The sequence below is a fragment of the Simochromis diagramma genome, unplaced genomic scaffold (assembly GCF_900408965.1).
Source record: "Simochromis diagramma unplaced genomic scaffold, fSimDia1.1 OVJJ01000361.1, whole genome shotgun sequence".
NCBI classification, from domain to species: Eukaryota; Metazoa; Chordata; class Actinopteri; order Cichliformes; family Cichlidae; genus Simochromis; species Simochromis diagramma.
In genome coordinates, this window is record NW_024386860.1 from 8,294,182 (window position 1) to 8,322,146 (window position 27,965).

General features: G+C 39.3%; 3 protein-coding genes across 7 annotated transcripts; 1 reads left to right on the plus strand and 2 right to left on the minus strand.

The window, feature by feature from the left end:
• Positions 1 to 715: 715 nt before the first annotated feature.
• med18 (mediator of RNA polymerase II transcription, subunit 18 homolog (yeast)) lies at positions 716 to 3,891 on the minus strand. 2 transcript variants are annotated; one of them, XM_040030338.1, is made up of 3 exons: positions 3,731 to 3,891; positions 3,205 to 3,307; positions 716 to 2,001 (listed from the first exon to the last, which is right to left on the minus strand). In XM_040030338.1, exons 2-3 carry the CDS (start codon positions 3,275 to 3,277, stop codon positions 1,445 to 1,447), a joined length of 630 nt encoding a protein of 209 aa, XP_039886272.1. In that variant the 5' UTR covers positions 3,278 to 3,307; positions 3,731 to 3,891; the 3' UTR covers positions 716 to 1,444. The 2 variants fall into 2 exon arrangements, with proteins under 2 accessions (XP_039886272.1, XP_039886273.1); XM_040030339.1 differs by lacking the exon at positions 3,731 to 3,891 and adding an exon at positions 3,398 to 3,713.
• A 2,567-nt stretch (positions 3,892 to 6,458) lies between these two features.
• Positions 6,459 to 8,504, minus strand: LOC120732601. 3 transcript variants are annotated; one of them, XM_040030328.1, is made up of 7 exons: positions 8,218 to 8,504; positions 7,759 to 8,097; positions 7,368 to 7,649; positions 7,099 to 7,290; positions 6,906 to 7,016; positions 6,741 to 6,781; positions 6,459 to 6,632 (listed from the first exon to the last, which is right to left on the minus strand). In XM_040030328.1, exons 1-7 carry the CDS (start codon positions 8,354 to 8,356, stop codon positions 6,522 to 6,524), a joined length of 1,215 nt encoding a protein of 404 aa, XP_039886262.1. In that variant the 5' UTR covers positions 8,357 to 8,504; the 3' UTR covers positions 6,459 to 6,521. The 3 variants fall into 3 exon arrangements, with proteins under 3 accessions (XP_039886262.1, XP_039886263.1, XP_039886261.1); XM_040030329.1 differs by lacking the exon at positions 6,906 to 7,016; XM_040030327.1 differs by having other exon boundaries at positions 6,537 to 6,632; positions 6,741 to 7,016.
• An 888-nt stretch (positions 8,505 to 9,392) lies between these two features.
• On the plus strand, positions 9,393 to 19,107 carry LOC120732599 (cytochrome P450 4B1-like). 2 transcript variants are annotated; one of them, XM_040030324.1, is made up of 12 exons: positions 9,394 to 9,741; positions 9,906 to 10,050; positions 10,154 to 10,198; positions 10,291 to 10,418; positions 13,069 to 13,193; positions 13,302 to 13,456; positions 13,560 to 13,666; positions 14,649 to 14,839; positions 14,980 to 15,113; positions 16,746 to 16,810; positions 17,179 to 17,261; positions 18,022 to 19,107. In XM_040030324.1, the coding sequence occupies exons 1-12, from the start codon at positions 9,550 to 9,552 to the stop codon at positions 18,191 to 18,193; spliced, it is 1,542 nt and encodes a 513-aa protein (XP_039886258.1). In that variant the 5' UTR covers positions 9,394 to 9,549; the 3' UTR covers positions 18,194 to 19,107. The 2 variants fall into 2 exon arrangements, with proteins under 2 accessions (XP_039886259.1, XP_039886258.1); XM_040030325.1 differs by lacking the exons at positions 16,746 to 16,810; positions 17,179 to 17,261; positions 18,022 to 19,107 and adding an exon at positions 16,328 to 16,700 and having other exon boundaries at positions 9,393 to 9,741.
• Positions 19,108 to 27,965: the final 8,858 nt, after the last annotated feature.

Genomic DNA, 27,965 nt, shown 5'->3' on the forward strand with positions numbered 1-27,965 from the left:
GACACACTACTGCATGGGCCTTTCTGGATTTCGATATTAACAGTGGAGAACCTGAAGCAGATGTAGTGCTTTCATGTGTAATAGTCCCAGCTCATGTTCCCATGAAAGAGCCACTAATGGGTTAACAGTAGAAATGAGAGGGGAAAGAGAGGGAAAATCAATGCTTTTGTTGAGGGGAAGAAAGGAAGGCTTTCACAGGTCTATGTATCATTAAGCAATTGAGAAAGCTAATTAGAGTGGGGGGAAAGATGTGCAGATCTCACAGCTAATTATTTCCATGGCAACCACAGCTCATGTAGATGATGTGAGGTAGCATCCAATTTGCTTCAATCAGGATATTTACAAGAAGAGAAACAGAGACCCCTAGTGGGATGAAGTGAACATATCCATGAAAGCTGAGTGTTGAAAAGAAACTTTAAATGTAAAAAGGATTCCAATAAACTGAAAAATACCCAAAATCAGACATCTCAAATTCTGTTTTGAAATGTTGATACATGGAAAATATTATCTAGTTTGTTATCATTTGCAAAAATAAACAACTAAAATCATTTTTCGGCTTTCCAGGAATTGTGTTGATTGTTAGCACAGGTATAAGATTGCCTACAGCCCAACTTATAGAACCATGATTTGGTAAAAGTTAGTAGAATGCAGTGATGTTTGACAGTATTAGCTGAAATGTTCTCTATCTCATTAAAAATTGACCAAACAGTAACTGTTAAACCAAGACTATATATAGACTCTATTTTATTTTATTAAAAAACAAACAAACAAAAAAAAAAAAAAACATACAATGGTTATGCACATTAGTTCTCTGATGAAGTGACAGGTGTTTTTAAAAGTGGGGCTTTATAGTTCATAATGAGGACGTTACATATTAGGCGTCTATGTCTCTTTTCCCTGCTCTTTGTGTCATACCTGCAGGTCAGTGTCTCTTTGAAGCACACAGTAAAGCAGCCACAGAGGACAGGATGAATCTTTGCTTCCATTCACACAAAATCTGGAAATTCCAGAACTTCCCACATGGCTTTTCCTTCATAAAAGTGTGACCATGTTTAATTTTGCTTTAGAACATAAGCGTTGTGAGACAATACAAAAAGAAAATATTTTATTCCTCTAACTCACCACTTTGTTTAGTCCCTCCACCCCCCTTCATTCAAAAACTATCCCACTTGAAAACAACCTCCCTCTCTATAACATCAGCTATAGCTCAGGCAGTTAACTAAAATAGTGCAAGGAGGCTGCCAATCAGTTCTGTTCAATGCTGCAAGCCCCAACACCAATGTTACTGAATTTTCAAAATATACTGCCCTGAGAAGGAACTTTTTTGAGAGTGAAATAATTCCCTCAGAAGTTGACTTAGACCTGGTTCCTCTGGTGGAAACTCATGGAGTCCCTCCCAAGGTTCCCAGTCACCCGGGGAAAGTTCCTTTTTGTGGAAAACTGGCTAATGTCTCTGTTTGCTAGGGTCAATCTTTTCCAAGTGAACCAGGGGTTTGAGTTGTTCAGCAAAGCTGCGCATGTCCTCTGACACAGTGTCTTGTCCTGCAGGAGCCAACACACTCAGCTCCACCAGGTATGAAAGTGATAGATGCTCAGTGTTTTCTGTATTCCCTGGTACAAGTATGCGTGACAGCTTACTGACCACAATTTTCATTGCACCTTTACGAAATATGTGTCCATTGCTGACAAACTCATGGTCCATGCGGAAGCCCATCTCATTGAGGAATTCCGGAAGGCTGTGAGTGGCAGCAACATCAACACAGTTGCGTACCAAAGCGTGGCGACTCTTGTCTCCCACTTCAGATTGACCAAGGTAGCGTAGGTGCCATGGAGCAGTTGGGTGGGAGAGGGAACGGCGGGCACGCAAAATGAAGGGATTTCCTTGCTGGCCTTTGAGAAGGTAAACCAACTCATGATCAGTAAAAGTCTCAGGTTCCATGTTGTCGCACAGACCTCGAAGGCGATGCAAGAGGCTTTCCAGGGCCTGGTCCAACACACTCCCTGATTAAATAAAGTGCACAAGGAACAAATACGAAAAATTACATTTGATCTGATGGCCAGGACTCTATACATATTATATTTATAAATATAGTCTCCACTATCTCAGATCGTCCATAGTTTGTACATATATAATGTTTGCTTTGACATTTTTGCTTCATATATCAAATACCTCAAAGATTTTCCTTTAAAACAAAAAAATACACATCCATCCACTTTCAGGGCACATGCAGTAATATTTTAAACCTAGTGTAAATTATAAGACAGTTCAGTAGGTCATGAAATACTCATTTTGATTTATTAAACTTATCTCAATAAATCAAAATCTTTTTATCAGAATACCATCTGAAACCTCCAGAATTTAGAATTTTGGTCTATTTGGGTTAAACTATGCATGTATTTTTCATTTTTGTGGTACAACTTCACATTTGCTCAATCCAGCATGAAATTTAAACCCCCAAAAAAGATTTGTTTTCATTTTTATAACTAAGAAATAATTTTCCATTTTGCATTATTGTGAAATTCAATTGTATACCATTAAAAATTGGTGTGCGTTTAAATATGAGACTTTACAGATTGGATCTGCAGATCTGGATATGGAAATCATATGCATTTAACTTTATTATCTTTAACAGATATTCGTGTTCAAACATCTGGTATGTATGACAAAAAAAAAATGCTGGAAGAGGTTCAATGGTCCATATTTCAAAGAAAATATATCTTAAAAAGTATTTGATAAAACTTCACAGCAATCATACATGGCAAAACTTTGGACCATACATTTTTTAGGCAAAACTAAGATTGTCCAGGAGAAGGCCCACAGTATTCTACAATAGAGTGACCAAGTTAAGAAATAAGGTTTTAAACATTGTAAATGCACCATTTCCAAAATTATTTATAATAATATTATAATAAGAATTTAGCTGTTATTTAGGAGCTAGTGCATAATAATTTAGGTCAAAGGTGACATATGTAACACTGTTCACTTTCACACCAAAGGATGTTGCTCATGTAACTTTACTCATTGTGCTGAACAGTTGCACAATGCAACTATTAAATGATTATTGCTATTGCTTTGCATTTTTGTTACTATAAGCTACTATCTGTAGTATTGCCACTATCAGTACCTTATGCTATGTATAACACTCAGGGCTTGTTATTTGCCTGCTTACTTGCTTCAGCTTCGGTGGATGCATGATATCTTACCTTGTAACAGATACTCCATCATGTTAATTGTGCCCCCAGTGACAGGCATTACAGTAACAGGTGGCGCCTCCATCTTTCCTCGGGTACTTTGAGGTTTTTGAGCCTAAAGAAAGAAAATTATATGCAGATACATATATATACACATGTCGGAACATCTGATGGAGCAATGCCATCATTAACAAAAAAAATTCACCTGTCGCCATAGGTAACAGAGTTTGTAACTTTTAGCTCGCTAATAGCCAGTGATAACGCTTTCTAATCTAGGTGTAAATCACTCGAAACAACAATTATAGTGCATTATTGTCTACGAAACCACGAAGAGCAGTAGCCGAGGGAAAAGGGTAAATGTTTTAAGTGTTCGTTCTCGATAACGTTTTAATACTGTTGACCAAAGGCCTAAACGGTGTTCAGAACACACGGCTACTACTACACAGCTACTCGGTTTCCTAGTAGCTAACTGGAACGTTACTTAAGCTACCAGGCTAAACGTTTCAATGTTATTACAGAAACATTAAAAATATATTACCTTTCAAAAATAAAGAAGCGAACGCGGAAAGAAATAAACGTCTTTTTAGTTATCAAAGAAAAAGTGAACACAGTTAGCAACAACAATGAATGAGAAGCGTCTTCCTTTGGTGTGTCAAATCGGTAGACATCCAACTTTGAGGCTCATTACAGCCACCTACTGGTAGTGTTAAAATATCGACAGCAGGTCATTCGTGTATAAAATAGAAAGAAATGGACATGGACGTCATGGACAGACAGGCTTTTTAGGCTATAGGTACTCTGCTTTTATTAACACCGGCTATACGAATGGATTATCAGTACTGTGAAAACTATTACTGTTTTCACAGTACTGTGAAAAGTATATATTACTGAGTATTAAGTTGAGACGCTTTATTGGCATGCATACTGTGGAAATAAAAGCAGTAGTTTACACTTAATTTTGCCAATCTCTTGACACAAAACAAAAATAATTATTCAAATAAAATAAAAATAAAGAATCCAGAAATTTTACAGAGATTGCAAGAATTGAAGATGCAAACACTAAAATTAGTTTTAAAAACAAACCTGAGTTTGAAAACCTGAGTTGTACCTGCTTTGTCCATATTTGCAAACCGGTCTTTACAAATTTGTGCCATAGCAGGTAATAATAATTACAGTAATAGTCAATAATATTGATGGGGTAGAAGAGAGGCATAACTGACTGTCTTATTCACGAGTCTGATTTGAGACTTACAGTCTTTGATTTCAGACTCCTGTTGTATCTACCTTTAGAATCTACCACCTACCTGTTAACTGGTGGTGTTGTGAGTGTGTGTTGTATTTAATGTTGATGTGGGCAATGCTGACAGCCCTGTTGGTGTAAATGTCATATACTAATGAGAAGATGATCCTGTGATTTATTGTGCAGTTTTTCTCGCACAATAGAGTGTTCCTGTCTTGAGTACTGCAGCTGGGCCCTGTTAGTCATCTTAGAAAGTACAGTCAATGTGCTGGTTGTGAGACCAGGTGAAATCCATCCTCATGTGTGTCCTCTACCTCTGTCTTGGAGTGTTTTTTCCTCAGATCGCCTTGCTCTTATCTACATTTAGGGCAAGATTATTTTCCTGGCACCAGGTCACTAGTCATTTCACTTCTCTTCTCTATGCCATCCCTGCCAGTAATCAGCCCAATTACTTTAGATTCATATGCAAATTTTATAATTCTGGTATTGATTAGGGGGGTGCTCACACTCATATGTGAAGAGAGCATGTGGCAGTGCACTCAGCACGTGCCCCTGAGTAATACCAATGCTCACAGTTCTGATGTTTGATATCTGGTGTCCAACTCTGACTGAGTGCGGTCTATCTTACAGGAAGTTCAGAGCTCAGTTACAGAGAAAGGGTGTGAGTCTGACTAAGAGCAGCTTCTCAGAGAGTCTGCAGCATTAAATGCAGCTTCAGTCAACTAACAGCATTTTCACAGATGTGTTACTACCTTCTAGTGGACTGATTCTGTATGTGTGCATAAAGTAAAGAGTCCAAGGTGGCCAGGACAGTCTTTTTGATCCTTTCAAAACACTTCATCACAATTGATGTGAGTCCAAAAGGATGATGGTCGTTTAAGCATGTGGCAGTATGTTTCTTGGAGAGGGCCCCACTGGTAATGGACTTAAAGGATGGGCAGATTGTATGTCTATGAATACACCATCCAGCTGATGAGCAGACCCTGAGTGCATGCCTGGGGATATTATTTGGGCCAGCTGCCTTATTTGGGTTTGTTTTCATTAGAGCTGTGCACACCGCCACCAATGACAGATCGTGATGCAGTGGTTTGTCCTGCGTGTCATGTACTGTCTGTCTCTGTGGGTTGGTGTTGTGGTGTATAAAAAAAGTGGGTGAGGTACTCAAATTGTTTTCAATTTAGGCTATTCGGAGTAATAATCAGTAATAATCATACTATAACCTTTTGTCTGCAGGGTGTTATTGTTTTGCTATCACTGATGATCATTATTGGTTAACACTGCAGACACAGTACTGCTTTGGTTTTAACACTTTTAACAGCCTTCTTTATGCAACCTTTTGCTTAGATGCTTTTTTACTGCGGTTATATTTTATATGGTGATTATATAAAACCTAAAACTGCAAGACAAAATACAGCTGTAAAATAAATTTAGTGTAAAAAAGTATTTTTTCTTTTAACAAAAAAAAAAATAGAAATTGTTTGTAAATTTGTTTTAATTGCTGAGCTCGAGTAAATTAATGTACCTAATAACGTTCCTCTTTGTGAAAGCAGCATTTAATAGCTGTAACGTTTTGAGGTCAACTTTAAAGAACTTCTTTACCTACATTTGTTTTATCTTAACTTGATCTGCAAGGTAATCAGAAACTGTGCTTTCATGCAGTTCATGAATGGACCTCACCTCTGTACTGAGCAACAACAACAAAAAAAATGTTGTTACATAACATCTGTATCGCACTGAAAGCTTCTCATTAAAATTAACTCAATCCATGTACTTTAGAACACCCGCCCTGCCTTCAGAGAATTAGGTAAAAGTTAAGTTAAAGATTCGATTAGAAATCATTCCTTATTGGAAAAAAAGACTCATGGTTTCAGATTTTCCCCTTGACAAGCGTGTGGGTGAAGTTACAATTTAAGTAATTTGAGGAATCAGTTACTAAATCAAATGACAGCAAGGATAGAAAGTATAATTCTAACCAGTGTCCTTTAATGACCTTACCTATTTTAACAGTCAAGCACTTTGGACCAATCCATATTGTTTTAAAATGTGCTATATAAATAAAAGTGACTGCACTTATCCTGGACTTTTTTCTCTATACTTTTATTTCACAATAAACACAATCACTAGAGGTCATGTGATTAATTCTTTTGCCCGGTGTCCTGATGATAATTGATGAATAAACCACTGAAGACTCTTCTTCCACCTGCAGTAAAAAGCAATACATTTCATTACCCAGACAAAGCAACACGCACACACTTCATTTCTGCATGAGGGTTTTAGGTTAAACCTCGATGTCAGCACAGACACTTACCCTGCTATTCAAGCCACAGCAACAAATTTGAACAGGAAATGCTTTGGTGAGACAGAAGCAGAAGCATATTCAGAATCAGAGGGGGGAAATTTTCAAGTAAACCATTTAATAAAAAAACAATAATGTACACAGGAAGTGGAAGTGAGGCACAGCTGCATAGCCTACCTGAATGTAACCTTGATTTCAAGCAGAAAATTATAAGTGCCATTAAAATGATACATGATACTGATATACCACAAATAAGTGGGATCCAGTCTTCAGGCTCTTTTTGAAAATCTGTTAAACCAAAAGCTAAAGATTAATATTTCTTTGATTCGGGTGAAAAAGATTCACAAACAGCATATGGCTAAACACCCACCTGTTGTTGTGCTAAATGATGATGTGTGAGTGGTAGCAACTGTAGTGTATCCATCAAACACTGAATCTATATTGCACTTAAGGGACCCGTGTAGATGTACAGGCACAGATGTAGTTGAAGTTCTGTTTGGATTATTTGATTTCATGCTGCACGTCACAGCGCAAGATGCAGATGAATCCTTACTGTCATATACTGTAAGTAAAGATCAAAAGGTTACATCAGGTTATCTTCTATCATGAAACAATGATGTTTGTGTGTTAGTTTCTCACCTGTAACTACACACAAATTGATAGTGACTCGCTTAATACTGTGTCCGACACAGCTACTCATCCAGCAGATATATTTCCCAGCATCTTCTCTTCTGACATTTCCAATATATATAGACTTGTTAAAAGTCAAATTGTCCGTTGTTGCTCTTACTTCTGATTTCCCAACAGCAGTCGTTGCTTCAAAAGTCCAAAAGTTTATTTTATCAAGTTTACTTGAACATGTGTGCTGAAAACTGCTGCCAGCAACAATGTAAACTGTCTCATTGACTTCTTTCCACGTCTCTGAAAAAAGAGAGGTAAAGGATTGTGATAATTATCTTTGGCAAATTTAAAAACCATAATCACAGGAAGATTCTGACTTAACGGAGAAAAATATGACAGCAGGACAAACCTTTCTTCACTATGATGTCAGTGGACTTTTGGCATGTTTCTTGGCAAGTTTCACACCAGTACACACCTTCATCCTCCTCAGTAAAAGAGCTGATATCCAAGGAATGATTGGATCCAATTCTCAATTTGGGATTGGACATTTGATGATATTGCATTCCCCTCTTATCTTGGAAGAATAACTGAACCTGCTTACTGCTATGGTCCTTCTTGTAAAACCATTTGAAAGAGTCTGATCGATGGCTGTAATGCTGACACGGTATCACAGCTCGACATCCCAGCGAAAAATTAAGTTGTGTTGCGACTCGCAAAATATCACGTTGCCGATTTATATTAACAGTCACTTGAAAAAAATATAAAACATTCAACAGTCAGTTCATCAATTGTATTTTAAATATATTGTATTTAATTAAGCAATTTGAATAATGAATTTAGTTAAGTAATGATTTGCTCAGATACTCACTGTTTCCTGAGAAAGTAGAGAAGTTCCAAACAAGTAAAAAGATGAAAATGAAGCCTTTCTGTTTCATATGGGAGAAATTCCTGTCCCCGCAGAAATAAAACCCAACATGAAGCATCCTGGCTGTACCATTACTGCTCATAAAAACACAGATCACAAACTCTGCCTCTCAGCAAAAGGTTTTAGATTGAGCTTAACTGCTTAAATGAGCCTGACACATCGGAAGTGGTCCAACAGCCAGTACAGAGGAAATTTAGCAAGGTTGTCACCCACACTGTTTTTCTGATGTGGTCTGGCATATGATTTGCTTTTTACATTTAGTATGGGTGTTAAGACACAAAATGTGCATCGCAAACCAGTTTCTTTTTTAATATATAGATGCCAAATATGTTCTCACATTGTATTTTATGCTGAGATAATGTTTGTGGGGGTTGAACCAAAACTGTGATTGAGCTGTTTTGACAGTTTATCATAGGTTAAACTCACTGGAGTTTGGACTTCATGTGCAAACAAAGCACTTGTAACCAACTTATTGACTGCCAAGGACAACAACTGACACAATTACACTTTTATTAATGAGATTAAATTCTAATGAAGATCATAAACGCCCCAAAAGTGCTGAGCTGAGTACTTTAAAGTGTCTTAATTTGTCATAGAGCAGCATGCAGCATGTGCTGCATGTCAGTCAGGTTTGGGCAATTAAGTATGATATGTAATCTGGAGTATTTATTCGTTTAAAAAAACATGAATATAATCTGCACAGATTATATTTAACAATATAAAATTAGAGGCGTTGTCAAGGATTTCCTTGCATGTTGGGTTTTTTAATCATAAAGTCAATTAAATGTATTTGATTGTGTCAATATTTCTTAAAATTAACTCAACGTATTTAGTAACTATATGAAGGAACAAGTGTTTGACAGGCAAACAGAATAGCCAAAAGGAAAACCTACATTTTTGCGTGTGATGTTCACAGTTCTGATGTTCACTGTACATAAGAAGAAATTATTTCGGTTAACAAACAAAGTTATTTTTGATAGAATTTGTAAATATTTTTTTCGATACTCTTCCCATATTAGCATCTTCATCATCCCAGTTCTCATTTACCGCCGTAATGATGTTGCTGTTGCACTCCTGCGCTCAAAACGCCGACAGTTCCGTCAGGACATGAAGTCAGCGTTTTATTGATTGTCAGATTCCCCACCTACCGGAGACAGCACTGAAAACCTCGCTTTACCTCCAGCTCTTATCAGAAAGGTGAGCTCAGATCACCTTTTGCGCTTTGTTGGGGAGGTTTTCCTGCAGGCGGAGGCGGAAGACACTTACACCTGCGAGATGAAACTAACTAAAACTTTCGCGGAGTTTCAGCTGGGCTGGCCTCACATGCATTACGTCTTTGCTGTGCTCTGTGTTTTTGTCGTGGTGTATAAATTAACAATTCTACTTGCGAAAAGAAGGGAAGCACAGCGAAACTTCCGAGCTTTTCCGGGGCCGCCGCCACACTGGCTGTTTGGACATGTTCTCGAGGTAACTGTATCAACACACTCGCAGCAGCTGTAACATCTGTAACAGTCCAGTAAAGCTGACCACACCATGTTGGAGAACACCATTCTGCAAACAGAGACACACAGTTGACAGCGTGTAAAGTCTGCCTGCTGTGATGTGTTTCAGTTGTACTTTTTCTCTTTCAGTTTAAACAAGATGGGACCGATATGGACAAGGTAGTGAAATGGGGACAGGAGTACTCATATGTTTTTCCAATCTGGCTTGGCCCCTTTCTCAGTATCATCATTATTCAGCATCCAGATTATGCAAAAACTATCTTGACATCATCAGGTGTGAGAAATGTTTTACATAGTTGTTGTGTTGATGCACATTTATAACTGTAGTAAAGTTAAAGGTCCCTAACACAATTTTTATTTGTTTTGTTTCCTAACAGAGCCAAAAGATGATTTTGCCTACCGTTTTGTGGAGGGTTGGATTGGTAAGGCTCATTTTTCTCCCTCCTACAGCATTTTTTTCAAGTGCAGAGTTGTTTGTTTTGCTGCTTTCCTCACTCGTGCAAATGTTCTTCAGGAAATGGGTTGTTGGTGTCAGAAGGTCAGAAGTGGTTCCGTCAAAGAAGGCTCTTAACACCAGGTTTCCATTATGATGTTTTGAAACCATACGTAAAATTGATGTCAGAGTCTGCTGAGACTATGTTGGTACGTTAAAGACAATTTAGTTGCATAATTGATAAATAAAATCAAAGTCAGCACATGTCAGTAAATATCATAGAAGTAAAGCAGGAGCAGTGTCTGTATCCTGCAGAGAGATCACATCTTGACAGGGGATTTCTAAGAGAGAAGGTAGGAATGAAGATTGACTAGACGGAGAACAAGGAAGTGAGGAAAAACAGAATGATACAGAAGTGTTTAACGTGTATGAACTAGTTACACAGTTAGAAGAGAGACCCATACTAAAAATTCATGTAAATGGCCAACCCATGACTATGTTATGTGACACAGGTGCATGCAAAACCGTGCTAAATCAAAAACCAAAAAACCTGAAATTTTCAAAAGACACCCTGACAGTTAAGTCTGCATCAGGTCACACTAGTGTAAAATCTCTAACAGAAGGGCTTCGGCTAATTCATAAAGAAAGTGGCAGGAGCTGTAAAAATCAATGTATATACGATCCATCCTGTCCAGTCAACCTCCTAGGGAGAGACAGCATGGAGAAATTAAAAAATTGGTGTAGTGCCAGGATTACAAGGCATGCATGCAGAATTGATGTTAAATCATGAGGAGGTAGAAGGAGAGGGACAGATTAATTATAGGAGTGAGGGAAACAGAGAGCCCCACTACTATTGGAGTTTAGACCTTCCACCATTGGAGCCTCTACAGAGGTTGGCAGAGAGGTATTTGCCGCCAGACTCCCGACCACTTGCTTTTGAGGAGTATCATAACACACTAAGATTTAAACAAAGCCCAGGCCCAGATCTTTCATATGACACACTAATTCACAGATTAGGCCCACAGAGGTTTACATTGCAGCACCTCTATGTGACTAAAAGTGGCAACGTTGTTTGCTCAGTGATACAAACTGAAAAAGTACAGGAAATGAGCAGAATGCCAAAACCACATGTGTCTGTAGCATGAAATGAAAACACAGACTGGAGGGAGCTAGGTCATGTTTTGACTCAAGTTGAGAGAGACAGATATGAAAAAAACTGAATTAACACATGAAGGATGGCTTCAGGGCCGTAGAACAGGATGCATAAGGTACACATTAGGATGGGTACTTACGACACAGCCAGCAACTCATCTATCCAGCTCGAAGGACCAATTTAAATGACAGGGGATTTCTAAGAATCACCCCACAGTTCTTCAGCTGTGACGCCTGATAGGGCTGGGTATCGTCACTGATCTCTAGAATCGATTCAATTCCGATTCACAAGGTCCCGAATGGATTCGATCCACAATTTCATTTGATTCGATTCGAATCGGGGAAATTTTGACTCAGACAGTCAGAAATATTATAATTCTGATCATGGATCAGTACATTTCCATATTTTTTGTCTATAAAAAGACAGCTGACACTTGTGAGACTTTATCCAAGGTGTAAGCATCACAGCAGATGCCTTTGTGTCAAAGTAACTGATGATAAAAACATTAAGGAGATTTTCCTGGCCTGGGATTTTATAGCAGATGATCTTAAAAATATTCTGCCGTAGATCAAAAACAAAAGAAAACCATTAATCAACATATGAACATTACCTGATGCTGCTGAAGTGAAGCAGAGCAAAGTTACAGAGGTTTTAGAGACACAGCTAAGCGTTTTGCAATTTTGCATAATTTTAAAAAGTTTAAATTTGTTCAGTAGCCTATTGAGCAGCAGAAATGAGACTTTCTTTTTGGAAGTAAGTAAAAGGAAAAAAACAGCGGCCCACAGCGCTGTAAACGACGGTAGACTTGTGCGTAATAAGCAAGCGAATAATGCAGAAAACAGAGATTTTTAGACGGGAAACTGTTCTTGTAGTACAGAGAGAGAGAGAGAGACAGAGAGAGCTCTGCATGAAGTGTGATTTTATCATGGTGGAAGCAAAACAGGAAAAGTAAGAGGGAATTCACGACGATGTTTACGTGAAGCGAAATGTGAAGCATAGTTTGGATCTTCTTTTGCTGCTGGTTCAGTCGATATTGGAGAGAGATAAAACCTGCAGCTTCAGAATCAGCGCAAAGAGGACGTAAACACAAAGTGCGGTGAGAAAGGTGACATCTCACTGATTCTGACAGCTGCAGGTCCGCGCTTTGTGTTTACGTCTTTGTGCAGAATCCGTGTTCCTGCTCTCCTTTACTGTTTTAGCTGTTTGGTGGTCGTTGAAATTTTGTGAGGTTTAACCTGAGGGCAAAATAAATTATATTTAAAAATCGATTCAGGATTCAGGATAGAATCGATTTTAATCGATAAATCGATAATCAAACCCCACCCCTAACACCTGAGTTAGAAAACACAAACACTGCAGTTGTCTTTACTCGCGAGGACGGTCACAGAGCGCTCGTACTCGCAAGAGGCATTCACGGACTCACGCTCTGTCACTGTCTGCGTTCTTTGTTTATACAAGCTTGTGTGTGTACAAAGGTAACAAAGTTATTCCAAGAACTTAGAGCTGAGGTTCCCCTTTTCTAATTCTGTATGTTCTTAGAAAAGAGGAAGCTGTTAGTTGCTAATTAAGTTTATCACACAAGAGTTCATGTAAAAAGTCACTTAGACATGTGGATTGCTTAGTGATCAATAAAAAACACATTTCATGGAGCTGATCACGCTATGTACAATTTTCTTCTGACACATCTGTTCTCTCATTGTTGGCAGGATAAGTGGGAAAGTTATGCAAGCACAAATGAGCCTTTTGAATTGTTTAAACACATGAGCCTCATGACACTGGACAGCATTATGAAGTGTGCCTTCAGCTGCTACAGCAACTGTCAGACAGAGGGGTGAGCCCAAATGAATCTTTTTAAAGAGTCATTTACAGTGTCAGTTTTATGTTGAGTCGTTGGTTGTTGTAAATCTGCATTTAATGTTTGCCTCCTTTGTCATTTTAGTGGAACAAATGCATACATCAAAGCAGTTTATGACCTCAGTTTTCTAATTGACCTTCGGCTCAGAATGTTTCCGTACCACAGTGACCTCATTTTCCACCTTAGCCCACATGGTTTCAGATACAGAAAAGCACGTCAGGTGGCCCTCAGTCATACAGGTAAGCTTTGCTTTGATTCATCTGAACCGTTGCCAAAAATCAGTGAGCCTCACATTATAGTGTCAGATCTACAAATGTTTACATTTTATATTCTTTTCTAAAGAGGAAGTTATAAGAAAGAGGCGAGAAGCACTAAAGGAAGAGAAGGAGCTTGGACAAATACAGGCAAAGAGATATTTGGACTTTCTGGACATCCTTCTCTTTGCAAGAGTATGTTATGTGTCATCAGTTTCAGCCTCTTACTTCAACACATTTCACATTGTAGGATTTGCTTAATGTATAGGCAAGTCACAAACTGGGGTTTTCCTGCATGAAGGTCATACAGAAAATAAGGCAAGTGCCAAATTGAGATCGTGTCAGATATCTGAAGTACTGGCCTAAAGCTGAAATAGCATATGCATGCAGCAAATAAGCAAAGATGCATGCTGTTGCAGCTAGCATGTTAATGTCCTCTGACACAGAGATGATGATCAGCCTTTTCATTCTCGTGAGCAGCAACCTGAATACAAAATCTCTTTTGTGTAGAGACTGATCAACACTGGTTAGTGTTTTGTCCAGTTTCTTTCCCAAAAACTTCTCTAAACGGCAGCTTGTAGGGGCTGTCTCAGCTAGCATGTTTATTCTCTTAGTAGACTTAGCTTTCATGACATGGGTTCAGTTTTAAACACATTAAAACACAAAAAATGATCCAATTTTAATTTATTTTTTTATTTTCGTGCATTTTAACTGAAAATCACACAAATTGAAAAATCTTATTTATATCACTTAAATACATAATTGTGTAATATTTGTATAATATTAATATAATCAACCGATAATGGAAGAATAGAAAGAATCCTTCCTTTATGAGTATATCATAGCAAATTGTTGTCCTTGGCAGGAAAAATTAAAATCAATTATTAACTGCATGGCAGGTGTTTGCTTAAAAAACAAACAATTAGTGCTATATATGGCTTAAGAAGAACAGCGGACCTTGATACTTGGCTGCTGAATAAATCCCCAATTTTATAAAGGTATCTGTATAAGGATGAATGTTATCCAGCTAAAGCTGAGTTGAAGTCGGGTGATGCAGTAATATAATGAGCCTGAACAGTAAAAGTAACAAAGCACTTTTATTGAGAAGCCCAGTTAGAGTATAGTGCAGTCCATTCTGTCTTTTATCAACTGTAAATATCCTTTATTTCAACGCCAGGATGAGAACCAGCAGGGTCTGTCAGATGAAGATATGCGGGCAGAAGTGGACACCTTCATGTTTGAGGGCCATGACACCACAGCCAGTGGCCTGTCTTTCATCCTCTACTGTCTGGCCTGCAACCCAGAACATCAGAAGATTTGCAGGAAGGAGATTATGGAGGCCTTGCATGACAAGGAAACCATGGAGTGGTAGGCTCATGAAAGGACAACATTGCAATAGGGAGACAAGTTGGTGCCATTCTGTGGTACCAAAACTTTATTAGGAGACATATAAACAAGATTTCTTATTAGTTGACTTCACTAACACTGCATGCCGGTCTCATTTTAAGGGAGGATCTCAGTAAAATCCCATACACTACAATGTGCATAAAAGAAGCTCTCCGCCTTTACCCCCCTGTCCCAGGAATTTCCAGAAAAACCACCAAAACTGTAACCTTTTGTGATGGGAGAACAGTGCCTGCAGGTCAGTGATTTTACTCTGTTGTTATTATCAAAGAGTAAACATTAAATGTCTTCACTTAATAATGCTTTTGGAAACATTTCATGTTACATGGTAAACACAAACTCTTAACCGACGTTGTTTGTCTTTAGATACATAAATGACTTTTCTTTACGATTCAATAAAGGACCTATATCGACTTATTACTTATTAATTTATTATTCTACAAGGATACGTTGGTATTATTTGATTGTATTGTCACATACAGTATCTTTTCTATAAACTAGTATAAATCTCTTAAACGTGTGGCGTAATTGCTTTGTCAGTGCTTCATTCTTCCAAATGGGAGTATTTAAATGTTGGCACCAGATTATTATCATATACATTATATGGGCAGAAAGTACACCGCCGCCTACACATTACACTCACTGGAACTGCTCAGCCATGGGAATCCATGAGCCATGAAGCTCCAGGCACACAGTTTTTGTGCTGATGTTGATGCCAGAGGAGGTTTAGAGCTCTGCAGTTACTGAGTCAGCAGAGCGTTGGAGATTTTTATGCACTCTGCAACCTCACTGTACAGAATGGTGCACATCAGTTTAATGTTGGTTTTTGCTACAATAGTTATCCTCGGTCAGAAGGAGAGGCTGACATCCAGGGAGTAGATTGTAAGAGGTGGAGTTTTTTTACACTCAGACTGATGGTACAAGGAGATATGACATGGTGTAGGAGGATGTGGAGGGGTGATATGGTGTGGTTTCTGCGATCAAGAACAGGAAATACTTTAGAACATGAATTAAGATTAAAGGGTAATAAAGCTGGCCAAAAATTCCTCCACAACAAATCTGCTAAGGCAGTGCATCAACCTGATACCGCTTCTTAAGAGCCATCCCATTTATTAAAACACTACCCAAAATGGGCCACAAGATGGCACTCCAACACAAGAGATGAAATATTTAGAGGCAGTTGTTCAGCAGCCAGTCCTCTACCACTACGTAATACACCCATGTTACAGCGTACAACGTCACATTAATTGGTAAAGGGAACAAATAAAGCTGGAACAAGGCCAGAAACTATCCAGTAGCTGGGCCACCATAGTTATCTATAACTAGCACATGTTAGCTAGAACCAATACACACAGGGTAAAGCATCTTAAAAATTTAATGTAAACTCACGTTTATGTGACACACACCATTTACAACAAACACAGGGGGGCTATTTGCTTTTCTTCCCAGCAGCTCTCCCCTCGTCTCTCATCAGCCCATGAACTAAGTCAGGCTATCTAGCTCAGGAGTCCCATGAATCCCATGACTGCAAAGCTGCTGGGTAATGTAGTTCACGCTAACACGGACTTTTCTACACTCACTCTGCAACTTTACATGGTCTGGCACTTCATGGCTGAGTTGCTATACTTCCTAAACACTTCCAGTTTGCAATAATACCACTTACACTTGATCACGCTGCATGGCTAGCTGCTTGATTTTATGTATCTGTGCCAACTGGACTTAAAACCCCTGCATCTGAATTATGAGTTGTGTCACAATAAATTTTTCGATATGGTGTATGCTTGTTTTGTTTGAAAGATAATGTTCAGCTACACACACCTTATAATATTTTAATAATAATAAGCCAAGTACACATTTCTTTCAAATATAGGTTCTGTTGTTGGAATAGGTGTATTTGGAATTCACAGGAATGCATCTGTCTGGGAAAACCCTAATGTAAGTAAAGACAATTTTATTCCCAGCACAACTTACTACATGGAATACATCATCAAAGGAATCTATGATGAAATAAAATTATGAAGTTTGTCAGCACTCTGCTCATATGGCTGCATACAATATATCAAATAACTGAAGAAGCAATCATGAAACTGGTGCATTAAATTAATTACTAGTGCTGTATTTGCTGAGGTGGGTAGGTCCCTGGTGCCAAAGTGGACCTCAGGACAGATTCAAGCTGGTTTAATGGCTTACTTTATTATGTGTCAGAATGCAGTTTTCTCTGCGCAAGTGATAAGGGCGATGAGGTTCAGAAAACAAGTAATAGACATAACACTGCTCTCTTTCTTTGTCCTGTATTACATTAGGTCTTTGACCCTCTGCGTTTCCTACCAGAGAACATTTCCAAGAGATCTCCTCATGCGTTTGTGCCCTTCTCAGCTGGGCCAAGGTTTGTCCTCACCTGAAACTATATCACTGTATAGAGACTGCTTGCAGTAGTCTCAAGTATGTGAATGTGTAACTTGACCCCTATTTCCATCAGCAAACTGGTTTTATGATGGGCTACAGCAGTGGTTCCCAAACTTTTGTTGCTAGGCCCCCCATTGTTTTACCCAAATATCCTTGGGCAAGATACTAACTCCAGGTTGCTCCCCGATGCATCCATCCGAGTGTGAATGTGTATGTATGAATGTTAGTTAGATAGCATGAAAAACTTAGAAAAGTGCTTGTGTGTGATTGGGTGAATGAACGAGTTGTATAAAGTGCTTTGGGTGCTCAGATAGAGTAGAAAAGCGCTATATAAGAACCAGTCTATTTACCATGTTCTAGTCTTTGGCTTGGAAGGAAGTTGGTTTGGAACCATATTTGGCGATGCTTCATCCTCTGCTTTGCGTTTGTGTGGGAGCCCTGTCAAAAACCTGTCCATTATGCTAGCAGTGTCCAAGCATTCTTTGTTTTGTTTTTTTCATACCGTGCCGCCCCCTTTGGGAACCACTGGGCTAGAGCAAGTAGGGGAAAGGGGGAACTCACTGTAATCTAAGATTGATCCCATTTAAAATACAAGCACCTTTGGACCTGAATGTTAAAAGATAACATACTATACTTATCCCTCCTGTCCATTTTCTGCATGTCCAAATCTCAGAAGGATCTAATTATTTTAATTGTTTTTCAGGTCTTTGTGTATTTCTTACATTTTATGTATTTTGCAGAAACTGCATCGGTCAGAACTTTGCTATGAATGAGATGAAAGTGGTGACAGCTCTGACACTGAAGCGATACCAGCTCATAGCGGAGCCCACTATGAAACCCAAGATCATCCCCCGACTGGTTCTCCGCTCACTCAATGGCATCCACATCAAGATCAAACCTTTAGAGACTTAGCTAAAGTGCACTAACTGCAAGAACTGCTCAAAATTACTTTATTTCGAAAGTAAAAAAAGTATGTTGATTCTACCTTCTACCATATAACTGAGCTTTCACATAAAATTTAATCAACTCTGCCGTGCAGTTTATGTTTTAGGAGAAATTACTTGTTGAAAAAAATCTGCTTTTTACACAAAAACACTAAAGGAGAAGCTTGTGCAGAAAGTACTAGAATTTGCTTTTTTTTACGAGTAGTACATAACAGAATTGTAGTAAATGGCATTGCACTTTTGCAGTGTAAGGCTGTAGATAAAATTCTAGTAATTACAACTTACATTTCCATATTAAGTTTTACACTCATCACTTAATATTTCTATTTTAAACACCAAGCAACTGTGTCCATTTTAAAATAGAGGAAGAGAACTGGTGCTATGCTGTAAATTAAATTAGCACTCAGTTTGCACCAAAGAATAATAACAGAAAAAGATAAAACAAGTTCTTCACTGTATTTTAGTATTCAAGATAAACCCAAACAAAAAGGGTTAATTGAGCTCATATTTCGAATTACTTCTATTGTTTACAGAAGAGGTCCCTTTGACCTGTAATGAAGAACATTTATCTATGTTTGTGCATTCATATGAAGTCTTATAAAAGCAAGGAAAGTCAGCATGAAAGCAATTCATAGATATATGATCAAAGTTTATCTCTGGAATATAACCTTATTTTACAGAGGCAGACTGTAAAGTTGATGCTTAAAAATGTGGACAATATATCAAATTACTTGCATTGCATTTAGAGTCTTTCCTCATATATACAGCTTATTGTAAATCTGAAATATCAGTTTTTGATATCAAGGCAAATTCACACTGGAGTGTTGTTTATGGTTAAATAAATGTAACAAAAATGACAAAACCTTTACCTCTGACTGATATCTTTGAGTCCACTTGTCCTTTAAGCGAGGAGGGTTACCAGAAATCAATACAAGCTTGTTCTGAGTGGTCATATTAATCCAATGATGAGACATTTCTATCCTCTTGGAGGTAGGGCTGCCGCTCACAGGGCACGGGGGGCCACTGAATAGTTCGACTAAAAAAATGATCTTAGGTAAATGGTACGGCCTTTGTTGTCAGCATATCTCTGACACCATCTACTTCATCTAGTTCAAGCCCCCCCTCCATGACCTCGTCGACATCCAACCTGGAAAAAATACACAAAACAACATTCAGTTGCCTCGACGTGTAAACAAACCTAGAGAAGGGACACAAAAAGGACAGCATAAATACAGAGGAGAGAGGGAGATAAGAGAAGCTGGAGGACAAAGCTCCAGATCCGAACATCAGTAACTGACAGCCAAGGGGGAGAGAGAGGTCCCAGGATGGTTGATGATCCAGAACAGAGAGACCTGAGAGGAAGAGAAGAGGGAGCATCAAAGCAGTCGAATAAACACAAAGGTTATTCCAAATTTAACACCGCAGTTTTTAGCTGCCAAGAGTTAATGTACACTGGTCTCTGTGCTGCATAAGCTGTCAAAAACATGCTGATATCCAGCAGGTAAGATAAGACATTTGCAGCTTTAGTGAGTGCAGTTTCACCAGAGTGACAGGCCTTGGAAGCAGACTGGGGGGAAAAACGTTGAAAATGATTACTGTTTCCTGTGAGGGCGCACACACTACCAGTCAAAAGTTTGGGCACACCTTCTCATTTCATGTTTTTATTTATTTTCATGTGTTTTTTGGATTCTCACTGAAGGCATCAAAACTATGAATGAACACAAGGAATTATGTAGTAAACAAAAAAGTGTAAAATAACTTAAAACATGTTTTATATTTTAGATTCCATAAAATAGTCACCGTTCGCTTTGATTACTCATTTGCAGACTCTTGGCACTGAGCTTCATCAGGTCGTCACCTGAAATGGTTTTCCAACAGTCTTGAAGGACTTCCCAGAGATGCCGAGCACTCTGCGGTCCACCTCATCCCAAAACATCTCCATTGGGCTTACGTCAGGTGACTAGAGGCGCAGCACTCCATCTTTTTGGTCAATTAGCCCTCACGCAGCCTGGAGGTGTGTTTGGGGTCAGTGTTCTATTGAAACATAAATGACGGTCCAACTAAACTCAAACCGGATGGGATGTATGATGCTGCAGGATGCTGTGTTAGCCATGCTGGTTCAGTGTATTTTCAGTTTTGAATAAATTTCCAACAGTGTCACCAGCAAAGCACCCCAACACTATCACACCTCCTCATCCATGCTTCATGGTGGGAACCATGCATGTAGAGACCATCTGTTCACTTTTTCTGTGTCGCACAAAGACATGGCAGGTGGAACCCAAGATCTCAAACTCAAACAAACTACAGATTTAGACTGGTTTAATGTCCATTCCTTGTGTTCCTTGGCCCAAACAAATCTCTTCTGCTTGTTGCTTTTCCTTAGTTGTGGTTTCTTAGCAGCTATTTGACCATAAAGGCCTGATTCACACAGTCTCCTCTTCTGCACAACACAGCTGATGGTCCCAACCCCATTAAGAAGATAAGAAATTCCATAATTGAACCTTGACCAACCACACCTGTAAAGTGAAAACCATGTCAGATTACTACATCGTGAAGCTCACTGAGAGAAGACCAAGGATTTGCAGCACTGTCAACAAAGCAAAGGGAGGCTATTCTGAAATATAAAACATATTTTGTCATGGTCTGGGTGTGTGCTAGTGTGTCTCCCTCCGAGCCGGCATCTCCAACCCTGGGAGGGGCCTCTGTGTTCTGCTGATTGCTCGCACCTGTGGGTGATTAAGCCAGGGACTCATAAGGCCAGCGCACTCAACCTTTCTTCGCCAGATTCTCAGCGAATCCTTCCACGTATCAAGTTGCCGGATGCAAATCTCTGCCGAAGAGCTCCCATCTGGACCAGACCACCTGCCAGTCCCACGGGTTGTTCACCCCGTTCACCTGCCTGCCTCCCTGCCTCAACGCCAGGACTTTCGGACCACACACCTGGACCACTCACCCCTCCACGCCACTACAGACCACCTGCGGCAAGTAAGCAGTACTCAGGAAGATTCAGAACTCACAGCTTGCACATATTCCCCCCAAACCTTACCTGAACGTCTATACTCTATTTTCAGTGACTCTTATCTTTTCCCCGGACCCAGGTTGACTCTCCCTCCAGCCCAATCCTCGGAGCAGCTGTTTTCCACTGACGAATGACCAGATTGCTCGCTTAGCTCAGGCTGCATAAACCTCTTAGGTTTAGTGGTTGTATTTAGCACTTGTGAAACTCACATTCCAGTTGTGAACACTTGTGGTGAAAATAAAAGTTGTCACTCAAACTACTTACATGCTGTTCGGCGCCGAGCAATTGAGTCCTTTTCCTTTCGAGACGGCCTCGTCCGTGACATATTTTATCAACTTTTTCCTTGCTACATAATTACATACATCTTGCTTCATATATTTGATGTCTTCAGTATGTATCTACAATGCAGAAAGTTGTAAAAATAAGGAAAAAATATTAAATGAGAAGGGTTGTCCAAACTTTTGCCTGGTGGTGTACATTACCAACACGTTCAAAAAGACATGACTGGTCGGTAATCAGTAACCAATAACAGAGACTGCTTAAGTCAAAGATACTGTAAACCACAACAGTTTCAAAGTTAGGAGGGAGTAGCTTCACATTTCATCAGTTACTGAATGCAGGTCAGAAAACTGCAAACTAATAACTAAATGGGAGCTTCAAGAGATCTTTAAAAGGTTAAGTTGGCACAACCATCTGATAAGTTTTTAAGCAAGCACCTATAAGACAACATTTGAAGTGAAGCAGTCTCAGAATTTGTTAAAGTCTATCTACAACAGGATTCTTAACAGATCCTGCAGAAGCTGAGACAAAGCAATTTTATATATCTTTTATGTCAAAAGGGTGAGAAACTAAGCAATGGCTTCCCTTAAGTGTCAAAAACACACGATAAAGACAGAGAATTATGCTGTTCCAGCAACAAGCGGAGCACACTTATCATTCAGTTCAATTGAAAAGGTTTCTGTTTTTATTTACACCTTTTGTGCACCAGTCTCCTGCAGGCCTGTTAGACAGAAAGTGTACATATTTCTGCAAACCAGAAACCTGGTTCACCATCTTGCTTTAGGTAGGCAGAGATGCAAGTGAATATGGGGGGCGAGACTTTAGCTTCACTGCCTATCTCTGCTGTTAGACAGGCCAGGTGCTGGAGCAATTTCACAACAAGAGTTGTTAAAGCGTGTGCAGAAGTGTCACAAAGGCACGCTATAATCCCCTTCTGCAATGTGCAGGTTCATACACAACTGGGTGAAAGTATCAAGAAGGGCCAGAAAGGCTCATGAGTCAAAAGTACTCTTTTATTTACAGTCATATTACAAAATCCACACACCCACAACGACAAAAAGTCACCAGTACAGGTTGTATAAAAATGAAATGACGTCCTCTTTCTTTTGATCTCAGATTGCCAACCTTTCGCTGATTTACGATCCTAATAACTGATCACTTAAATTTCCTGTGAAAACTCCCAAAATGCATTGCATCTTCTGTCGCTGCCTCATGCAGAAATAACCTCAAGCTGACTTGACTTGACTTTTTGGCCGATGTCAGACCAGGCACCACATCAAAAAGAAACAACAATGTTATGTGGCAGCCTTGTGGTCAGAATGCATGTTGCGCTGAGACCACAGCATTTAATCTGCGATTCCAGCTAGGAACCTTTGCTACAAATCACTTACCCTCTCCTCTCAATTACTACTACGGCTGTTCTGTCCACATTTGAAAGAGAAAAATCCAAACCACTATACTATATAAGATATAACACAATTTAATGGTGGACTTAAACATGGCCACAGTCTTTATTAACCAGCTACAGCCAGCTGATTACATGTTTGACACAGAGAACTTATAACCGATACTGAATTTGTTCAAAACAGTAATATGTTGTATAAACTGCACTGTACTGTTTCATGTGAGAGATGCTAACATGCTACGTGACATTTAGAATAGTTTAAATCCTAATTCTCTTTTTGCTAACCTTTTATTTTGCCATTTAAGTTGGTATTTGTTCTTGTGCTAGTGTATACTCAGCTGTATTCTGTTAGATCGTCAACTTTTCTTTAATATCAGGTGTGTTTCCAGAACCACTAAAAACTGCTGTAATCAAACCTATACTGAAAAAGGACAATCTTGACAAGACACAAATGAAAAACTACAGGCCGATCTCAAATCTCCCATTTTTAAGTAAGATCATTGAAAAAGCAGTTTCTCAACAGCTCAATTACTTCTTAAAACAGAATAACTGCTACGATGCCTTCCAGTCAGGTTTTAGACAGAACCACAGCACTGAAACCGCTCTGACAAAAGTGTTTAATGACATATGTCTGAACACAGACAGTGGAAAAATGTCAGTCCTAGTTTTACTGGATGTCAGTGCAGCATTTGATACAGTTGACCACAACATATTACTCAAACAACTGGAGAACTGGGCAGGTCTTTCAGGAACTGTACTAAACTGGTTCAAAACATACTTAGAAAACAGGAAATACTTTGTATCAATAGGTAACTTCACATCCAAGCAGACAAGTATCACATGTGGAGTTCCCCAAGGTTCCATCTTGGGACCCCCTCTGTTTAACATTTACATGCTCCCACTGGCACAGATTATAAAGAACAACAAAATAAACTACCACAGCTATGCAGATGACACACAAATATATCACAATGTCACCAGGAGACCGAGGCCCTGTACAGGCTCTTGGTAAAAGACATCTACAGGAAGCGGTGTCTGAAAAGGGCTGGGAAAAGGGCTGGGAAAATCATCAAAGACCCCAGTCACCCATCGCATGGACTCTTCACCCTCCTGCCCTCTGGGAGGCGCCACAGGAGCCTCCGGACTAAGACCACCAGGTACCGGAACAGCTTCTTCCCCACAGCTGTCAGACTCCTGAACTCTGCCTCCTGACATCTGACCCACGTTAAACTCATGGACTGAACATACACACACCCACAACCACCTACACACACACACAATGGACAACTGTACCCTCAAACACACAATAATAACATGGACTGAACCACCACTCACAACCACTAGCACTAGCACCTCTGTAGAAACTATCTACACCCTCACTTATCTTAACTGCACTACTGTATAGCTCTGTGTAAATAATCATTCTGTACATTCGATAATCTTTAATCCTACAACTGTTTACAACTTGCATAGTTCCCATTTCTGTATAGCTGTATATCTCAGATTCTGTAAAGTTATTTATTTCATATTCTGTATAGTTTTAATGCATTGAGGAAATTAATGACTGGTTGTGCCACAATTTTCTCCAACTAAACAAAAACAAAACTGAAGTAATAGTCTTTGGCGCCAAAGAAAAACGATTACAGGTCACCAGAGAACTTCAATCTATACATCTAAAAACCACAAACCAGGCGAGAAATTTGGGTGTAGTGATGGATGCAGACCTAAACTTAGAAAAACACATTAAGACAATAACAAAATCAGCTTACTATCACCTCAAGAATATTTCAAGGATAAAAGATCTGATGTCTCAACAGGACCTGGAAAAACTAGTCCATGCATTCATTTTTAGTAGGCCTTGATTACTGTAACAGCATCTTTGCAGGTCTACCTAAAAAATCAGTCAGACAACTACAGCTCATTCAGAACTCTGCTGCTCGAGTCCTCACTAAGACCAAAAAAGTGGACCACATCAGTCCAGCTCTGAGGTCTTTACACTGGCTGCCTGTCCGTCAGAGGATAGACTTTAAAGTTCTGATGCTGGCCTATAAAGCTCTGAATGGTTTAGGACCAAAATACATCAGTGACCTCCTAACCCAGTATGAACCTTCCAGATCCCTCAGGTCATCTGGATCCGGTCTTTTATCAGTTCCCAGAGTCAGAACCAGACACGGAGAAGCTGCATTCAGCTTTTATGCTCCTTATATCTGGAACAAACTCCCAGAAAGCCTCAGATCAGCTGAAACACTCAGTTTATTTAAATCCAGGTTGAAGACTCACCTATTCTCAGCTGCATTTGAATAAAGCACCAAATCAACACTTTTAAGCTTAAATTTCAAAACTTACACTAACTACTGATCTTATCTATTTCTGATTTTATCTGTTTTGATTTTATATACTGTTTTGTTTGTTTGTTTGTTTGTTAAGTGGGTTTAGAGCTCTGGGTAGCTCCCCAGCTGGGTCTAGACTGGGTCTAGAGAGTATTTTAAATTCAGGGAATTTAAAATAGAAAGTAGCTCGTCCACAGAAGGACTGGTAGCTCCCCTTACGATAAGGGTTCAGATCGCGCGAACAGGTGTGGGATTAGAGCTCTGGGTAGCTCCCCAGCTGGGTCTAGACTGGGTCTAGAGAGTATTTTAAATTCAGGGAATTTAAAATAGAAAGTAGCTCGTCCACAGAAGGACTGGTAGCTCCCCTTACAATAAGGGTTCAGATTGCGCGAACAGGTGTGAAATGTGTGTGTTTAGTTAGTTTGTTTGTTTGCTTGTTTTAATCAATTTTAAATCATGCTTTTTATTTGTTTTTGTTTCTAATGTCTCTGTAAAGCACTTTGAATCACCTTGTTGTTGAATTGTGCTATACAAATAAATTTGCCTTGCCTTGCCTTGCCTAGTGCTTAGCAAAAGTTCACTTAAATGTCGAGCAGAAAAAAACTGTGAGAGTACACCTGTGGTGGTAAAGTGGGCAACAAACCATTTAAAAGTAATATACTTGAAAAACCAAAGAACACATGTGATCAGAATACTGTGAAATTTTAGAAGCTTGAAGCACCACTTTGATGTGATGCCACATATGCTTAGCACAATATGGAAAACGATGTAAGTGTGTAACCAGGATGCTGACCTTTGTGCACAAGCCACCACCTAGTGGCTTGTCGGAATAAATGCAAGACACTTAGGTTCATATGATGCTGGTCTAATATATGGAATGAAAAGGTTGCTGTCAGTAATACACTTGTATTATATGTTTTCATGATAAAAAATCAGCCCTGTGTTTTGACAGAAAAGTACGTTTTGCTTTCCTTTAATAGTATTTTCAACATTCTAAAGGAGTGAAAAAAATATTGAAATTGTAGAAAAAAATACAACCTTACATCAAATTCGTCAAAAACAAAACTCCATGACCCACCATATCTTCGTAATGAATCACTCAGATAACCATACCTGCCACTTTGAGCCTCAGATGTGAAGTCCTCTAAATGTATTTTAATCCTCTTTGCAATCAGTATGCTTCTACTTATCAGCTACCAGTTTAACAGATGTAGACACATCTTGTGACAGACCAAAACAGAACTTGTGTAATGACATCGAGAACACAACAAAGTAAAAGAACAATAAAAAAATGGAAGTGAATGGCTCCATCTCATCCAGGTCACAGTCCTTGATGTTTCTGTTGGTAACCTGAGAGTCAGCAGCTTTGAGAAACTGTTAGATGTGTGTCCTGATGAATTTAAGGCTTTCAGCCTCTCTACCTCTGTGTGACTGATGTATATTGGAGTGTCTTTTCCTCAGATAAGTAATGATCTTCTTGCCCTTCTCTACTTTTAGGGCAAGATTATTTTCCTGACACCGGGCCACCAGTCCTATCACTTCTCTATCCCGTCCCTACCAGTAATCGGCCCAATCACATATGCAAATGTTATCATTCTGGTATTGATCAGGTGGTGCGCACACTCATATATGTGAAGACAGCATGTGGCAGTGTACTCAGCACGTGCCCCTGAGTAATACCAATGCTCACAGTTCTGATGTTTGATGTCTGGTTTTCAACTCTGACTGAGTGGGGTCTATCTTACAGGAAGTTCAGAGCTCAGTTACAGAGAAAGGGTGTGAGTCTGAGTAACAGCAGCTTCTCAGAGAGTCTGACAGCATTAAATGCAGCTTCAGTCATTTCACAGCATTTCCACAGATGTGTTACCTTTGATTGGACTGATTCTGTATGCATGTGTGGTGGTGTGAAGGCAGAATACCGGTAAATGTGACTAAATGGTGTTGATAATGCCACCTGGGGAGGGGGTTACACCCCAGGAGAGATTACAGTAGCTAGTGCAAATGTTGTACCAGTTACAAAAGCCCACAGGCTTGTTATTAACAAGCAAAAGTAAGGACAAAACTACTCAAAGTGTAGAGCAGAAAAAAAAACATTTTAGGTAGCAGGGCAGCCCTGCTACCTTGTTCTTTAAAACACTTTATTAATAAACATTATTTAAAAGGACAAGGTTCGCTGACACAGTGCTAGCCGAGTTAGTTAATAAAGTAAAAATAAAATAATGAAACGAAATGGTGGTGACCGCCCACTTGGGGAGGCAACCTACAGGGGGAGTGCCACCAATTACTCACCCGTGTAGTCTCACTGCAAACCTCACTCCAATCTGAAAGGTGCAATTTACCCATTTCTTGATGTGTAAAATGCCATAAAACAAGGAACCAGTCAATGTCAGTCTATATGCTTTTACTGACTGTGAAGCACTACGGTCAACTTTGTTGTTTTTAATATGTGCTACATAAATAAATTTTGATTCGATTTGATTTTTGATAAACAATAGTAAAACTACAACAAGGCTAGAACAAGACAGCAGCAGTGTGAGGCCTGTAACAAAAGAGGGAAAACTGTCATCTGGGGTTCACCCTACTATACACTAAATTGTAGATAACCCATGAGGATCCCACTTACCGCCCTTTAACAGTTACACAAATTCATCAGTTGTCACGGGAAATGAATCCAGTCTGTAATACCTAACAGCCTGTGAGCTTTGCC

Bases quoted from the DNA above. Each gene is read 5' to 3' on its own strand.
- LOC120732601 (XM_040030327.1), bottom strand. From the start codon at position 8,356: ATGAGCAGTAATGGTACAGCCAGGATGCTTCATGTTGGGTTTTATTTC. The intron at 7,650-7,758 runs GTTTGTCCTGCT...CTCTTTTTTCAG, and splicing joins TGACATCATAGTGAAGAAAG to AGACGTGGAAAGAAGTCAAT. The intron at 7,017-7,098 runs GTGGGTGTTTAG...TTGGTTTAACAG, and splicing joins ATCATTTAGCACAACAACAG to ATTTTCAAAAAGAGCCTGAA.
- med18 (XM_040030338.1), bottom strand. From the start codon at position 3,277: ATGGAGGCGCCACCTGTTACTGTAATGCCTGTCACTGGGGGCACAATT. The intron at 2,002-3,204 runs GTAAGATATCAT...TTATTTAATCAG, and splicing joins GATGGAGTATCTGTTACAAG to GGAGTGTGTTGGACCAGGCC.
- LOC120732599 (XM_040030324.1), top strand. From the start codon at position 9,550: ATGAAACTAACTAAAACTTTCGCGGAGTTTCAGCTGGGCTGGCCTCAC. The intron at 10,051-10,153 runs GTGTGAGAAATG...GTTTCCTAACAG, and splicing joins AACTATCTTGACATCATCAG to AGCCAAAAGATGATTTTGCC. The intron at 16,811-17,178 runs GTAAGTAAAGAC...GTATTACATTAG, and splicing joins CTGTCTGGGAAAACCCTAAT to GTCTTTGACCCTCTGCGTTT.